At 27.8% G+C, this 17,582-nt stretch overlaps 1 protein-coding gene across 1 annotated transcript in view; it reads left to right on the forward strand.

Moving 5' to 3' along the window:
* LOC107457065 (USP6 N-terminal-like protein) overlaps positions 1-7,763 on the forward strand; it is a 58,214-nt gene extending 50,451 nt beyond the window's left edge. The window contains exons 12-14 of the mRNA XM_087168998.1: positions 730-829; positions 3,306-3,529; positions 6,768-7,763. Of these exons, the coding sequence (XP_087025124.1) occupies positions 730-829; positions 3,306-3,529; positions 6,768-7,220 (777 nt within the window). The 3' untranslated portion in view covers positions 7,221-7,763. The remainder of the gene's footprint in view (positions 1-729; positions 830-3,305; positions 3,530-6,767) is intronic.
* Positions 7,764-17,582: the final 9,819 nt, after the last annotated feature.

Consider the following 17,582-nt stretch of genomic DNA (forward strand, 5'->3'; position numbering starts at 1 on the left):
AAGAGGTTTTTTAGTGTAAGTGTAGGGGCATTGCATTTTTACTTGACAGTAGAACATTTCAGTAAGATTTTGTTCTAAGGCTCAATGCTTTGAGGGTTAATAAAAGTAAGAGTGTATGATTACTTTTATTGCTTGTTAAATTTAATTACTAATGAAAAATTGAAGTTTCTAACAATAAAAATAAACTAGAAAAAAAAATTTCAATTGTTTTTTCTGTTTCTTTTATTTTACATTATGAGTTTTGCAGTATCAAATTATACTTTTTATTTTAACCAAGTCGACTTAAGTTTTAATGCTTGCACTATTAATTTTAAATTGAAAACTCTTAACATGGCATGCTAATCCAATCAAAGTATGACATATTAAGAAAAAAAGAACTTGGAAAATAATAAGTCAAAATGAGAAAGTGCTAAAAGCAGCTAAAACCAAATTTGTATTTAAACAATTTAAATAAAAAGTTGGAAACCAAAAATAAGCAACAAAAAAAAAAATTCTAAAGATATGTATGTTAGCAAAAACAGCACATCATCAGGGGACACATTGTCTGTTTTTGCTAACATACATATCTTCAGAATTTCTCTTATGCTTGTTTTTGGTTTCTAACATGTTATGCTAATATTACTTATATAAATAAGTTCTGTTGCTTTAACAATGAGATTATCTAGCATTATTAATTTGTTATTTAAAAGTTTGATATTTCCATGAACATTGTGTACTTTTATATTGTAGGTACCTTTTACTCTTACATTACGTTTATGGGATGCTTATATTTTGGATGGAGAGATCATTTTAACTGCTATGTCATTCACTCTGTTAAAATTGCACAAAAGTGAGTACTGAAAAGTTTAATTATAGTTGTGGGTCAGTTGCGAACAGGTAATTACCCAGGTATTTACTATTGCTCTGGGTAATTACCCAAAGTCGGGGTATTTATAAAATTGAATAGTGTTATAGATAAAGCATAAGGTATTAAAGTATTTGTAGTTGAAGCATGATTTGTCTTATAATTCCAAAAAAAAGTACAAGTTTCTTTTATTTACATAAATGAACTTATAACTTAAAATGTAGCTAAACTAAACTAAGTGGAACGACAGCCCATTGAGGGCCAAGGCCTACTGTGCCCATCTGAGTTTTCTTAGGCTCTGGGGTGTTCCGGTTTAGCAGATGTTCCGGTTTGGTGGTCAACCAAACGCGAAACCCCCCGTGTTTAGTTCCCAAGCACGCTTGGTACTCATTTATCGACCCACTCAAGGGATGAAAGGCTGAGTCAACCTTGCCCGGCCAAAGGATTGAACCCAGGACCTGTGGCACGGGAGTGTGAAGCGCTACCACTCAGCCACCATGCATCCCTTAAAATGTAACAGTAACAAAAAATATTTATAAAAATTAGAACTGCTCAAAGCTAGATTTTTTTGGGCTTAATACTAATGCTAAAACAATTGTATAATTTAATAAAAATAAACAATGATTGGAAGAAACCCAAGGTAAGATGACAACAGATAGCCTGTTTAAAATTTATGAAATTAGTGTAAACTGAATTTTAAAACAGGTCATGTTGCAAAATGAAAGTACATTTTAATAGTTAAAAATTTATAGCATATTAGAATAAATCTAATTTTAAAGCAAAATTATCATTGCAGCTTAGACTTTTGAACTGTGTTTGTTTCCTTGATTATTTAGCATTATTTTCAAAATTCAGTTTGAAATTGATTAAACTTATTAGTGCAAACAATATTTATAAGCTATGAAATCGGGCACAAAAACATATTTTCTCTGAATAATCGTACTGATCTCCAAAATATAGGTGGTGGTTACAATTTAGGAAATATGTTCACCATACTTTAGTCAGAAGAGCGATCTGGACGCCATTTGTAAATTATGATCCCTTAATGTTATTTTTTCCATATGTCGCCCCATATCTTAAGAAATTTGTAAGTGTATCAAAAATGTTTTCCACACAATTATAAAATTAGTTTATCAAAAGATAATTCCATTAAAAATATAATTATTGGTAAATATTTATTTTATTTAATAATGGTTGAATGTTTGAATTGTAAGGTATAAAATTTTTTACTTCATTTTAAAGGATGTAATTTTACATGAGAAAAAAAACAAAATTTGATTGATTAGTACCTGAGAAATTAAATTTTAAAGAAGCTATATTTTTAAAATTCAATTTCTCAGGAACTATTCGGCAGATATCACTTAAATTTTGTATTTTTCCTAGTAAAATTACAATGTGCCTTTTTTTTATCATGGATTGGATAAACGAATTTTATAATTGTGTGCAAAACATTTTTGATACACTTACAAATTTCTTAAGATATGGGGCGACATATGGAAAAAATAAATTCGCTTAAAATGTTGTCGAGATATAGCAAAATATGCAATAAGTAAAATTAACATTCTGGGTTCCAAACTGTGGAGCGCTTTCTTGATCAAACTATAGAGACCATTTTTCCCAGATTGCTGCTACCCCGTATTTTTTGGTGGTCAAAAATCCCAATTCGTCGAAAAAATGTATGTTTTATGTTTATTCAAAAAAAGTACGTTTTTGTGTCTGATTTCGTAATTTAATATATCGTCTACACTAATTAATTAGCATATTTGAAGTCACCCCCTTCAATCATTAAGATTGTGTCCTAGAATGTGAAGATCCGACTATTAGGGTGATCCGTTTTTTATTTTGCACGCTGTTCATTTCACCTTCAAGCTAGAAAATCATTGGTGGGCATCACAGGACTGGAAAGGTGTGACAACTAGAATTGCTGAACCGTGCATGGTTAAGGAAATTTTTTTCAAGTAATTCACTGCTAAAAGGATCATATTTCTTCTCTATTTTGACACACTTGATAAGTGTTGAGAAATTTCTTTTATTTTTCTTATCAATTCAAATTTTCCTTGTAATTACTAAGCAACAGAATTATCTGTAAACAAATTTTCCTTAAGCTTCATATAATTGCCTATTTTTTATAAAAAGCTGTTCAAGCAGGAGCCACGTTAATGGTGGTTCTTGCTTGATATTTATGTGTCTAAAATCCTCAAAGATATTTTACTTTAATAGCGAGTATAAGTGTTTAGCAATTTATTTTATGCAAAAGAATAAGACATAACTGAAAAATTAATAATGCCAAAAGCAGAGAAACTCAGTAACATCAGTCATGAAAAATATAAGGGAAATTTTTATCGGAATGAATCTGACTTTTAATTTTAAATAATTATAGTTATATAATTATTGTAGTATGTTTTGTTAAAAATATTTAAATTCCACTGCTGATTATAATCTATAAAAATTCTGATTGTAGAAACTCTATTGAAAATGGATATGGATGAATTGATTGAATATCTGCAAATAAAGCTTGAACAAGACTTTGGTTATTATGATGATGTAGCCATTGAAGCCCTTCAAGCAACGATTGCCGATCTTCAGAAATATAAGTTGCATCTTCCAGGAAATGCTCCCCCAAATGAACTTCCACAAAAACCCTTTGGGCTCATCATTCGACCTGAAAGTGCTTCTACGAGAAGAGTAAGTGAATTTCAATTAAAATGCTATCTTGATTTAAATTTGAATTTTAACATTGTTACTTTAACTTTCATATTGTAGTTCACTGTTTGACTTAAAATTACTGTATGATTGGTGAATAATTAAATTGTGTAATAAGCTTCTATATTATTTGTAAAAATATAGTTAAATCAAGGAGTTCAAAAATTATCTTTTTTTCCGAATTCATCAGTTTAATTAGAACAATGAACCGAATTCAGTATTTCTAATTTTCATCTCTATTGAATTGCTTTTGTCAACCAATCTGCTGTTCACTTTGAAATCAAATGTTTCAATAGCTTGTTTTTTGTTATTTTTGAATGTTGTGTGGTTAGAAGTTTTTTCTCGAGTCTCAGTTGATTGTGCAGCAATTGCAAGGCCATTGGTAATTTTTATTAAGTAGTCGATTAAATACTTAACACTTGAAAATTAGGATTTTAAAAATAAAATAATTTTCTTTTAGTAATTATTACACCTTACACAAGTAGATTTTTGATATTAAGTTTCTTCAAATATTTTATATTACAGAGAGACAAGTCTTAGATGTTTTTTTTTTTTTTTTTTTTTTGCTGTTAAGAAAAGAGGTCATAAGACACTAAATTCTAATTTTTTGAAAAAAATTCCTAGTAAATTGGCTAAATAATTACATTTGGGGGAAAAAAATTACTTCGATAAAAAAATCTATGTTAAATTTCAGCATTTGAATGCATAGAAATATATGAATGTAAGTTATTCATTACTCTGAAATAAGATAATAAATATTGAATAAGAAACATAAAATAAGTTTTTTCCCTTATGAATATTTTGAGATCTGAGCAATATGATCACATTGTTAATTATAATATTTATCCTAAATCTTTCCTACAATATTGAATTTCTAATAATTGTACAGTAAAACACACTGCAGTAGAACCTATCATTACGAACTATAGATATGGGGAAAACTACAAATGTCAAATAATGACTAGAAAATATAGGAAAATTAATAAATTTACTATAAGCATAGCTACCAACATAGATAGGAAAAAATCCAGCAGATTTTGGGAAATATAAATTTTTAAATAATTGTTGCATAATGTACTAAATATTTTACAAAGAGAATTTAAGGGATTTTTATAGTCATCAAAAAAGAAAAATTGCTATACTTTCCAGTCATGATTGGCATTAAATATTGTTTATTACCTTTACTCATAATTTTGAATAGTAATAGGCATTTAATTCATAAAAAATAATTAAGATTTTATAATTAATTTAAAAAGGGTGTTCTGAATAAAAATAAACGAAAAGTTTTAGGACAAAAAAAAGCTTACGAAAAGTTCTGAAAATGAAAGATGCGTTAATGATGGATCGAAGTTCGACTGTATCAAGATTGGCACGATTACAATCACTTGATTTTAAACCAATAGATTTTTTTTCTTTAAATAAATTATGAAGTCAAACATTTTTCTATAAATATGTTCAGGTTGTGATTCTTTTAAAGTCTGATTTAATTGATTAATAAAATTATTTTCTATTAGCTGTGTGTTAAATACAGTCAAACCCCGCTATAGTGAACGAAATGTTCCGTCCCGTGTGTTGCTATACACGTATAATGTTATTTTTTGTGGATATAGTGAACCAAAAAAGTGAGGAAGTTGGATATAATGAACTTTTTTCTGTCTTTGACTGATTTTTTTCTTCATTTTTTTGAAATTCCTACTTCAAAATAAATACATACACCAATTTTTAAAACCATCTATTGAGGGGAATGTAGCTATAAGCATTTTTCTTGTTTGCTTCTTTTATCTCCATTTTCCATCTCTAAACAAACCAAGCAGATGTTTCCAACCCAGGCAGATGATGGTGCACCTGTAAGGTGTCAATATGCATTTTCTGTCAGAGCGAATGAGGCATTATTGGCCAACACTAATATGTGTTGATAAGGCCCTCATTTCAACTCCTTTTTGCTCTCAGTTCAGTTTAAAAAAGCCAGCAAACAAGTAACAAGTTTCTCACATTTAACTATGGCGAGCAGTAAACGTAAAACGTTCTTCATTGATGATAAAATGGGCGTAATCAAAAAAATTTAAAGTGGATGCAATCAAGCTGATATTTGCAGAGAATATAAACTATCCAAATCTGCAGTAACATATGAAAAAATAGGCGGTTAATAATTTGTGCTCATGAAAAAAAATTTAGATGCCAGAAAAAAAAGTTTAGAAAAGCAGATCCCAGTTATGTTGAAGCCTTATTGAAGTGGTTCAGCATTAGAAGAAGCCGCTATCTCCAGTATCTAAACAAATGTCGATGAATTTGCTAAGCGATTTTATGAGACTACTTTTATGTGCTAAAATGGCAGGTTAGACAGGTTTAAAAAGAGAAATAATAGAAATTCAGGAAAAATTATCTGGGAGTTGGGAAGTTTTTCCATATCTGATGTTCAGGATTGCTCATCAGCTAAAGATTGCAAATTTTTTTTTTTGTACGCAAGACAAAGAGTAATGAAAAGTAACAAATTTTTTGCTACTACCTAATATTTTTCAGTCATTTATTTGAATAATGTGTTATAAAAGGGAGGATTTAAGGAACCATTAGTTAAATTGCCTGTGTAACAGATATAGTGAACTCCCGGTTATAGTGAACAGAAATGTCGGTCCCTTGAAGGTTCACTATAGCGGGGTTTGACTGTAGTTTGTTGGTTATAAACACATTTCAATTAGGTATGCCTTTTTAGTTTATTTATTTGAATGCTTTTAAAACCTATTAAATGTATAATTAGTGTTTACCAATATTGAAAAAAAAAACTTGTTCTGCCCAAAGTATACATTTTTTTTTTTTCCTTAGATGTTTTCTGATCTAAGCTATTTTATTTTTCATTGAAATTTTTAATAATAAATTGCCTTCCTGTCTTTTAAATTTTAGGATGTATAGCTTGAGCAAAATTGAATATAGCTTGAATTTTATTTATTCAGTAGATAGTTCGTAATAATTATTGAAACGTTTTAGTTAGAAATATCAACTGCTTGTTTGTAGCTATATTATTAATTTTAATTAATAATAATTATTGTTAACACATTTAAAAAAACAAAACATGAATTTTGTTAACTCAGTATTCCGTATAAAGAGACAATGCATGAAAAAAAAAAAGTTCACACTGAACAGATAATTTGTCTTTAACTTGTTTATGACTAACAAATGTTATTATAGATTAATTTCATTAAAATATTTGCATATTCGCTTTCAGACTCTTTCCAATGGAGACCAGTCCAATATAAGTGATGAAAGTAATGCTACTATCAGTAAATTTCCTTGCGACAGTCCTATCAGTAGTAGAGATCAAGACATAAGTTCTATAGATGGCAAAATTCCATCCAGGCATCTTCCAAGTCAGACAAGTGTTTCAGAAACTTCCACAAATGACCACTCGACGGCCTCAGAAAAATCTAGTCCATCTATCGTTTCATCTGGCTTCCCCTTGCACCGAGCAGTGTCAATCTACGACAACGTCGATTTGGAAGAAAGTGTCCAAGCAGCCTACAAACAATCACCTCCGCCAGCCAGAATGAACTCACCCGATGCCATCCGAATATACGTTCCTTATGAAAGTCCACAGTCAATCACAAACACATCAAATGGTATGTCTCCTTCCATTACGACTCATACCAAAAACGGCAAAATAAGCATTTCATCAAACTAATTTGCCTTTGCCAAGACTGAATATTTTGAAGACTGACACAAGCACAAGAACTGTTGTATACTTGTAATTAACAGAGACTATAAGACTGAGTGTAGGAATTGTAGAAGAAAAAGCATTCCTGACTATCAACAAAGTTATTAAATATTTTTATATATTTCTTGTATATATATGTATAACATTTATATTTTAAATAACAAAAGCACTGGTGGTATGTGCAATACAATATAATGAAAAAAAGAATTTTTCACTTGCTTTTTTTTTTAAAAAGAAAAATAGAAATGTGTGCGATTAATTTGTGCCAAATTTTTCTTTTCTGGCTAATTTATGTAGTTTAGAGGAATTAAATATGTTCATAATAACCAGGTATTCGGTCTTTTCCTACCGAATTTTATAATGTTGTGACTATCACTATTCAAATACCTGTTGCTAACAGTGTAGATTTAATTTAATATTTCCAACTCAAGATGACTGGAATTTTTGTCTAGTTTTATATCCAGCAGCTGTAAAGATATGTTCCAATTAATAAAACTAATTCAATAAAAACATTTGTTTTTAATTGCATTATTTGATTTTAACACTTGAACTAATTTTTTGCATTACAGATAATTTATGTTAAATTCAATTTATATTAATGAGTATGGATGTCTTCAAAATATATGTCAATAATCTATTTAAAAAAAATTCAATTTGACTTCTTATAAAACAAGTAAGAATTGGTGCTTTATAATGGATTAATTATCTGAATGTTGTATTTTTTTAACCTAAGAAAATAATCTAATACAATAAGAAATGTGGAAAAATTTAGAGAAATCACATCACTTTCTATTTCTAGTAAATGTGGCCTTATTATTTGTATTGAATGCAAACAATTGAAAAAATTTTTACTCCATTTTTTTTAGACATAGAAATCATTTTCTTTTTTAAAAAAAATCTTAGTGCAAAAATTTTAATGGGGGGTGGTGTGTTGACCCTTGTTTTAACATTTTTCATACCGAGTTGATTTATAAATATTTTTTATTTATAACCCTTTAATAAGAAACTCCGAACATCAGCTTACAGACATGCTGTGCACAACCTTCGCAGTGTGGTGCTTCTTCAGTGAGCAGAGTGGACAGTCATAACGAAAGCGTAAAACCTATTTTGATCAAAGAAATATGCTGAGCAAAACAAAATTTTTAGAGCAGTTCATAAAATTTTTTAGCTCTTAATTTCCTCTTTAAAATAGTAGAGTATGTTGCACCAAAAATGTTCAGATTTTTTTCACCATTATGAATATGAAGAAGCCTGATATTACCATGGGTGTATCACTCTTAAAAAAAAATGTAAATTTTGACCAAAAATTTATAGCTCACTGCTTTCAAAATGTACTTTCGCCAAAATAATTGCTTGAATATTAAATCAATGATTTAATTAATTTTTTTACTGCAAACAAATTAAAAATATCAGCTAAGTTTATACAAATTTTCACACCAATCATTGAATAATAAACTACTGATTTTCTAATGAAGCTATTTTTTATTTCCCCATTATTTTTTTGTCCCAAAAAAATACTCCTAATTTAACTTTGAATAGCATTTCAAAATGTTGAGGATAACATGTAAACTGTAAGCAAATTTAGATATAACAATGGTACAAATTTTGTTTAAGCAAGTATGATCTGAAGTTCAATCAAATCTGGTCTATCACTGAGCTGTGCGCCATCATTGCTCGATCATTTCGCAATAATTATGAACGTTTAATTTTTAACAAATATTTATTAAATTTTTAAAGAAATAGAAAATTTTTATTAAAAAAAAATGGGACAGAGATATTAATTGATGAAATTTAGCCTACTCCTTAGCTTTCTTTTTCTTTCCTTTTCCAGAAAGTAAAAAAGAGGAAAGCCAAGAATGAATATATATTTGTAGAAGCTATGATATCCAAAAATAATGCGATTTTTAAACCATGTGATTATAAATCCCAATGATTAATTTTAAAATTGTATGTATATGAATCACATGCCTGATTTTAAGAACGTTTGAATAAAGGTTGCAATATTTGGTTTTATGCTGAGAGAATATGAATCCCGATATGTGGCTTTTAAATCACATGAATATGAAACTCGATATCGAATTTAAAAAATGTGAAAATACAAAACGTGTAATTTTTAAATCGCATAAATACGAATGCTAGATATTACAAACGCAAAAAACGAATCACTACATTTTATTTTAAACTCGCGTGAATACGAATCGCTACATAGGGTTTTAAAAACGCGTAAATACAAATCGCGATATTAGATTTTTAAAGCTTGTATATAAGAACCGCGATGTACGATCTTTAAATGGTGTGAATAAGAATCGCAACTTTTAAACCAGGTAAATACGAAAATCGATTGTTTGATATTAAAATAGCTTGAATAAGAATCATGAGATATTAGCAAACTTGGGCCTTGAGATTTTTAAGAGGCTAGTTTGTATTGTTGTTGTTTAGCCATAATAAATAAAAAGTTACAAGATTAATTAAATGAGCAGATAAATATTTTCACCGCAAATCCACTATTTTTTAATTATTTCGTTTGCTTTCGCGCCAGCAAACATGAAGCAACCAGGTCTAAAGAGAATAGAAGGGCTAGTTCACTCCGCTCTTAGAGCTGAAGCTACGATTTCCCTCCTCATGACGTCACTGTGTCCACAGACCTCGGAGATCGCAAGCAAAGATATAACTTTGCATCTTTCTCTTTGTAAAAATAAGTTAGACTTTTTCTGGTTATTAGCCTTCAAACTTTACGTGATTAACACATTATTTCCGTTCATAAACATAGTTTAAAAAAAACTTTCTTGGTTATTATATTAAAAAAAATACCATTTTAAACTTATAAAAATGTTTTGCTAGTTGGTGAAAATGACACGATAAATACTTTATTTTAAAAAGTTCAGTTTTAATTTTAACTATTAAGAAAAATGAAGGCATATATCGACACTTTTTTTATCTACATATTCTTTTATAACGATAAGTTAAGTTAAATTTAGAATCCCTGATTTTAAAATATGTCGTTAATAGCAATTTGTTCATACTTAATCATTAGGAAACATCAACCTTAAACGCTAATTACTGAAACAAAATAATAATTTAGGTTCATAATGACATTCGAAATTTTACAATTGTTTATAGACATTTAAATTTACGATGATATAATTTATAGATATTTAAATTGAAGAGAATATAATTTCTAAAAAAAATCATAAATATTTAGAATAACTACATTAACAAATATGTAATGAAATTAGGAGAATTTCAACTATATATTTATACCTTATCAGTATACCTGCCTTTCTTTATGAAGTAACGAGGCGGTTTCTATTTAGATAACGAATTTTTATAAAAGTTCTTTGCGACAGAATAAACGTATTGCTGTTTTATATTAACTGTGTCATTTCGGAATCCATTCTTTGCATAGTTGTTCATTTACTTTAGGGAACACGCAAAAAATTATACTTTTTTTCTTTTGTTTTTGTATCAGAATTTTTGCAAGTTGCAATCGCGCAAACTGGCATTTCGATAATAGTTTTAAATTCTTGTAAATTCACTGCAAAAACTGAGGAAAGTCATTATAGAAAATAACAAATGTCTTAGAATATCTCGCAAAAAGAAATGATCCAATGTTAGTTAGAGCTAGTAAGGCCAAACGCTCCGTTCTTGAAGTAAAAGTGCGAGCTTTGCGCCAAAGTGACGTCACTAGAGTGACGTCGGAGGATCGGCGCGGCGAGAGATACTTCAAAGGAGTGAACCAGCGACGTTTGAATTACGAAAATATAAGCTATCTGGCAGGCGGGGGTAAAAGTACGGAAAATCATATTTTCTGAGCTAAAAAAAGTGAAGAAAACAGCCACAATAAGTAAAAATGCGGAAGGGTTAGAAAATCTGAAATAAATATAATTATTTTATTTGACTGAATTTTTAGAAAATGCGGTTTATATATACTATATATATATAAAAAAACGAAACTTATAGAAAATCGCAGTTTTTGATAAAAAGGCCGAAATTCGAGGGACAAAAACGGAAAAATCTCATCCATGCTTATAGCAAATTTGATTATATCCAAACAATTAGATTTCAACTTACTAGCCTACACTCCTACTTAATCAGGGTGCGTAGCCAGATTTTTCAACAAAAAATAAGTACTTTTTCAGCACTCAATGAATATTTTTAATCACTTTCCAAAAAAAAAATATCCTAGTTAGGATCTGTGCAGTAATAAAATTTATTTTTTTCTATCGTTTCAAGTTCTTCATTTTAAACATAAAATTCAAACTTTACATAATCATGATCAAGTAACTAGTTTTTGATAAATATTGCAGAGGAAATTGTGAAAATCATTTTGTAATTTAGAACGGCAAAGAAAAAAAATCTCTTTTTAAAAGATACTATTTTATTCCAGAGGCAGGAAAATGTTTTCAAATTGCATTAAAGCAGAATTGAACTATTATTAAACATGGATCCACGTTTTTAAAATTTAATTACAAAACAATCGAATTAAAAACTTTCTTTTTGATTTAAAACTTCAAAAAACAAGTTTTTTTTTGCAAGCGAGAAAACGGTAAAAATTTGTATTTGGACCTCATCTGATATACATTTAAAAAAAAAAAAGAGCTGTTTTTTTCTTCACAACTATTAAATACCATGTTTATTAGATAAAATAAAAAATTTTATGACTTTGAATAAATAATTTTAAGACAGATTACTATTAACCATTTGTTTAATTGACACATTAAAATTACAGAAAGGTTTTAAAACTTGATAAAATAAAGAATTATCAAATGCAAAATTTTATTTCTTTTAAAGTCTTGTCAGCATTAAATTGTACTAAAAGTTTAATAAAATATTACAAGTTGAATTTTTAAGTACACCTACTGAATTGGAAAAGATTTATCTATGATTAATAAGACCTACTAGTTTCCCACAAAAACCCTTTCTATCTCATTATCAAACTTTTTATGTATGACTACCTACTTAACTAGACAAAAGATCCCCCATTTTTAAGTCTTATAGTATTTTGTATGTATTTAACCATAAATCAGCATTTTTAAATATATTTAGTTACTGAAAATATAATGAAAGGTGTTCATATTGGAATAAAAACTTCTTTTAATTCAAGTCTTGCAAACTTATCTACTCTATTGCTTCAGTGATGTACATTATAATTCAGTTTAAAATTTTAAAGATTTTTTAATGAAAAATTACAAAATTAATTTCTTTTAAAGCATACCAAGTACCGAATGAATTACTATGAAAATTATCTTATTAGAAGGTGCTCTTTCTGAAACAAAATTCATCACCCATTTTGAGATTTGAACGATCATAATTAATTCTAAAATAGCAAAATTAAAATATATAGCACTATTAATTCTAAGTAGTACTTTATATAAAGTCCATCTTAATATCCATTGAATAAATGCATTATACGTTAAGTTTAGTCATATTTGTAAAAGAAATACATTTAAAAATAAGAAGACCACACAATAAAATCAAGCTGGTTTTTATTCCAGGCAAGTTTTACAATTTTTTTCTTTTATTCAGAGCATAGCCACCAGTATCAGGGGAAATCAAACACGGCTAAATAAAAACAAATTTTAACATTAGAAAACAATTAGCTTTTCAAAATATTGCCAGAATACAACAGCTACTAGAAAAAAGCTGGCGAACACAGGACTAGAAAACTATAAAAAGGGAGAAAAAAAAAAGAGGGAAATGTGAAAACATTCCACAGTGCAAAAGAAGTATCAGATTAAAACATTTTTGAAAGACAACGTAAATTCTTCGATCAAAGATGTTTTCTAACAAATTTGTAAGAAAAATATTTGATTGCACAAAAAAGCAAGAAAATAAAGCAAATACTCATAAAATTGCATCCTAATATGAAAAAGGCAATGCTTTTATTTTGGACAGGTAGTTTTATTCAAAATTTTTTCCAACTTTGTAACAATTTTCTTTAGGGTTAAAAAAAAATCACAGCCAAGTGTGGCTTGTTTAATAAAACAACCTGCAATTTCATCACATTAGTACATTATTTTTTTTTAATAAAATAGTAATTTTCAAATTCTTCAATAGTAATTTTCTTTTACTGTGTAGAAATATTCATTACAAAAAGACTTTATTATTATTTTATTTCAATTGTAGCAATTTGATCATAAAAAAAATACTTGTGATTAATTTTTAATTTAGTCATTTTGCACTAATATGATGATTTAATTTAAATAAAATAAGTCAATCCCAACAGAGCAAAAAATTGTTAAAAATAGCTACTAATTAGTGTCAATTATTGGAGTGCACAAACACCATGGGAAAAATTTTTCAAAGCACATCAAGAAATAAATTGGTGCCTAATCAGGCAATTTCACCATATATATGTATACTAATGATAACTAGTTTTTCTTATCAGTGCATTTCCTTTTAGTTAAAATTAAGCTTACACATGCATACAAGATACAAGCATTTATAAAAAACATACACCAATTCTAGTAATCCAAAGATTTAGTTTAAAAATTTCTTACACCATAAACCACACATTTAACTTGAAATGGGAGTTGATTTCTTGGCTATTTTTAAATTCACACAACAAGTATTTTTAAAACTAACAATATATACTGCCACCATTAATAAGCAAAAATTTACGTAAGCCAAAGAGATTAACGATCAAACCATAGATTATAATCACAAGTAGAGCAAAAATTCTACATTTCCAGAAATTCTTTTAACACAGATTGCAACACTTGTGATGCATTTTTATATATGGAGGAAAAGGTTTGACTGAGACTTATATTATGAAGCAACAGTTTAAGTTATTAACTTATACAGTAAAATGTATTTGAAATTCATTCTTTAATGTTACACATGCCTTAATACCATTTCACAACTATTAAATACCTTTTCCTCCAATTATCAAGAACAAATTTGCATTTCATTTTGAGTAACACCAAAAAACACAAATTCAGTATTTCCATACATCAAATTTCATCCATTAAAATTTTTTTCAACTCTTGCAATAAAATTCAGTCCAATACAAGAGGGAAAAAGACTATGTCACTTAAATCTTGAAGAACACGGAAACAGCAGAGTAAAGTCCTGTCGTTAAATTTTTCCATTACACAGCATTTAAAAAAGCTTTTTTTTTAAATATTATTTTGTCATCAGATTTCTTAGATGTCACCAGGATTTTTGTATTACAGATAAACATTTTCAAAACCAGTCTCAAATAATCAAGATTAATTGTAATTAGATCAAGCAGATTAATCCTTATCAATTGACTTGAAATTTTACAAGTGCAGACAAAACTAAGAACAGCTTGTCTCTGGTGCCTGTGCAGAAAAAACAATTTTTTTTTCACAAACCTAAAGCTTAGTATAAATCATGCCTGCAATCTTGTATAAGTCTGTCAACATGGAAGCGACGACAAAAAAACGTCGCCAGAAATGTAGTTTAGTCAGCTGCCTTTCACAAAAAAGTGTAGTGCATATTTATAAAAAAATTGCACCGCCCATAACAATCCAGTAAATTTTCTGCAATTAGAATATCACAGAAAAAAATTGCTGCTTTAAAATGTTTCTTTTTTGACACTAGGTAATAAAATATCGCTCTTTTTAATTTCTTTCTCTCTCTCCTTCTCATACTTTTATAAGATTTCATCTTTAACATTAACTTCTTCGAATCTTTAACTATTAGATATAAAAAACAAATACAGGATAGTACAAAAGATATGCAGTCTTTATTTGAATGTGTAAGTGCTAGAAAGTCACAAATCTTGTATATATATCAAATTATCCAAAAAATATGGACAAAAATTTACAACAAATGTTATAAAATCAATACTAATGACTGCACCATTAATGATGACTCCTTCGTTTATAAAAAAAGTGACTAAATATACTTACACAAATTTTTCATTAAATATACACGGATATAAAATTGGTGGACAATAAAACTTCCTTATACAAATTGTTATTGGCTCAGGAAAAGTTCTAATAGAAATCCGATAATTTTTCAAGCAAAGTTTATGCCAATTATAGTAAACAGTATTTTTTTTTTACAAATCCCCTGTTATTAGAAGAAAAAAAAAAACTTACAATAGTCAACAATTAGCCAGTTGATAAAGATCTTAGATTATATTTGTTTTTAACCCAGGGTAATGAATTCAAACACAGTTAAGTTAATGCTGATTGGTAAGGTTAATTTATTCGAATTATTACAAAAATTTGCATTATAAAGAATGAAAAACTTTCAAAAATTTAATGATATAGTATAGTATATATCAAAACTCCAAATAAAAGTACTTATTCACATTATATGTGACAAATTTATACATTCAAACTTATAAATTGTTATCTTGAATTTTGGCATTGAGATTTATGAGGATAAGTACACAATGCTATATAAATTTTAATAAATTTCAAGAAATGTAATTATCACAATACTAATGTGGGATTACATGCAGCCAGATTAAATTAACACACTAGCCAATTGGCTTAAATTGTGTTCAGACCAAATTATATTCCTCGAAGCAAAAGCAAATACATTTTAAAATGTTTAAGAACTGACAAAGGGGTTTAATTTTGTTGACTAGCCTTATATAGAATTTGTTTAATAAAATAAAATTCTATAACATTTGTAAATATAAATATTAAGAATTAAAAAGTTTATATTGTTCTAAAAAAAAGAAAGAAAAAAAGGTTAAGAATCAATGTCGTTATATTCCGAATCAGTCCGCTTTGTTTTCAATATCTAATGTTGCTCCACCTGTTTTTTAAAAAGACAAATTAGGTATCAAAAGCCACCGGTGTTTTTATAATCTGTGCACACAGATGTACTCTGTGATGGGCCTTTTTAGGAAGACTCTTTGGTTATACTTTATGTATGGTTCATTATATAAATGATTAAATATAGAGCTGAAATAGTCTATAGCTTCATTTTGTCATTTTCTTAAAAGAGAATTTCCATTATTTTTTTGTCATAATAGAGTAAGTTGGTCACAAAATTTTTCATTATATCGTCACAGCTGCACTGAGAAAGGAGCAATATTCAGTAATATTGCAAGTTATTTGTATCAATTAGTAATGTTCTTTATAGGAAATTTTTATTCCTAATGAGCTCTTCATAATTTGAAAGCTTCTATAACATGCACAGAAAAATGCATTAATTATGTTTTGACACCATTTTTTAATTACCACAACTACTAAACTACTACACATGAAAAATAAATCAATGCACATCTCGATTTTGAATGCAAAATGTGTTTTCATTAAACATTATTGTTAAATACTATATGAGTGTGAGTTGTAAAACTCTAAATCACCAGAAATATGAAATAATGTACCATAAATTTCAATAACAATGGGAGTAAATAACACAATGCAGATCAATTCATTTACAAATAAAGATTATCTTTTCAACAACGACAACTATATAAAAAAACACCAATGATTGGAACCGGGAATTAATAACACTAACATCAACACTACTTCTAAAATTCACAAATTTTAAAAATTCATATTTATACACTAACAACTACTCCCCAAACAATTCATATATAATTGCAAATAAATTCTTTACACATATACAATGAATTTGTGAAAGCAAAGAAGATATACACACATGGGAAATTTCCCAATTATATCCTTTTTTTGTTGTCAAATTAGAAATAATGAGATTTAAAACAAATCAACAGCTCATTGACACTCGGGATTAATTAATAAAAATTGTTTTTTAAAGCGATTTCCCTAACACCTTGCATGATTATTTTTCTCATTTTTTTCTAACACTTATAGAAGATAAATAAACTGTGGTTATAAAATTCAACAAAAATAATTGTAATAATAAAGTATTAAAAAAGCAATAAAGAAAAAACTCCAAACGCGAAAAATGATGAATTATTTACATTGCTTTATTTATAGTGAAAACAAGAAAAATTTTCGATTTCCTCAACTGGTTTAATACTGTGTTTGCAAACTACAATCAATTAGTAATTATATAACTTTGTGCAGTCTTTACCACAAAACTTTAAAAATGGTAGTTTTTTTTCAAGATTTTACTGCCTCATTTTTAACATGAATTTGAATTAAGATAAATTTTAAAAATTCCCAGCAAGAAATTTCTTAGGACAAGATTTCATTATTTTCCGTTATTTCAGGCAGTTAAAAGAAAAATTAGATACAAGAAATATTTTAAATATAGATACTGAACATTTCAACAAAATTTAAGTCTTCTATTTTTATGCTAATCCTTTCTAAAAATTTAATTTTATTAATATATTTTAAGATAAAAACAAGTTTGTTTAGAAATAACTATGTATAACCATATAAATAATGCAGCATAAAATATATCATCATT

The sequence above is a fragment of the Parasteatoda tepidariorum genome, chromosome 8, assembly GCF_982258835.1.
Source record: "Parasteatoda tepidariorum strain Cologne lab strain chromosome 8, Ptep-v5.0, whole genome shotgun sequence".
Lineage (NCBI taxonomy): Eukaryota > Metazoa > Arthropoda > Arachnida > Araneae > Theridiidae > Parasteatoda > Parasteatoda tepidariorum.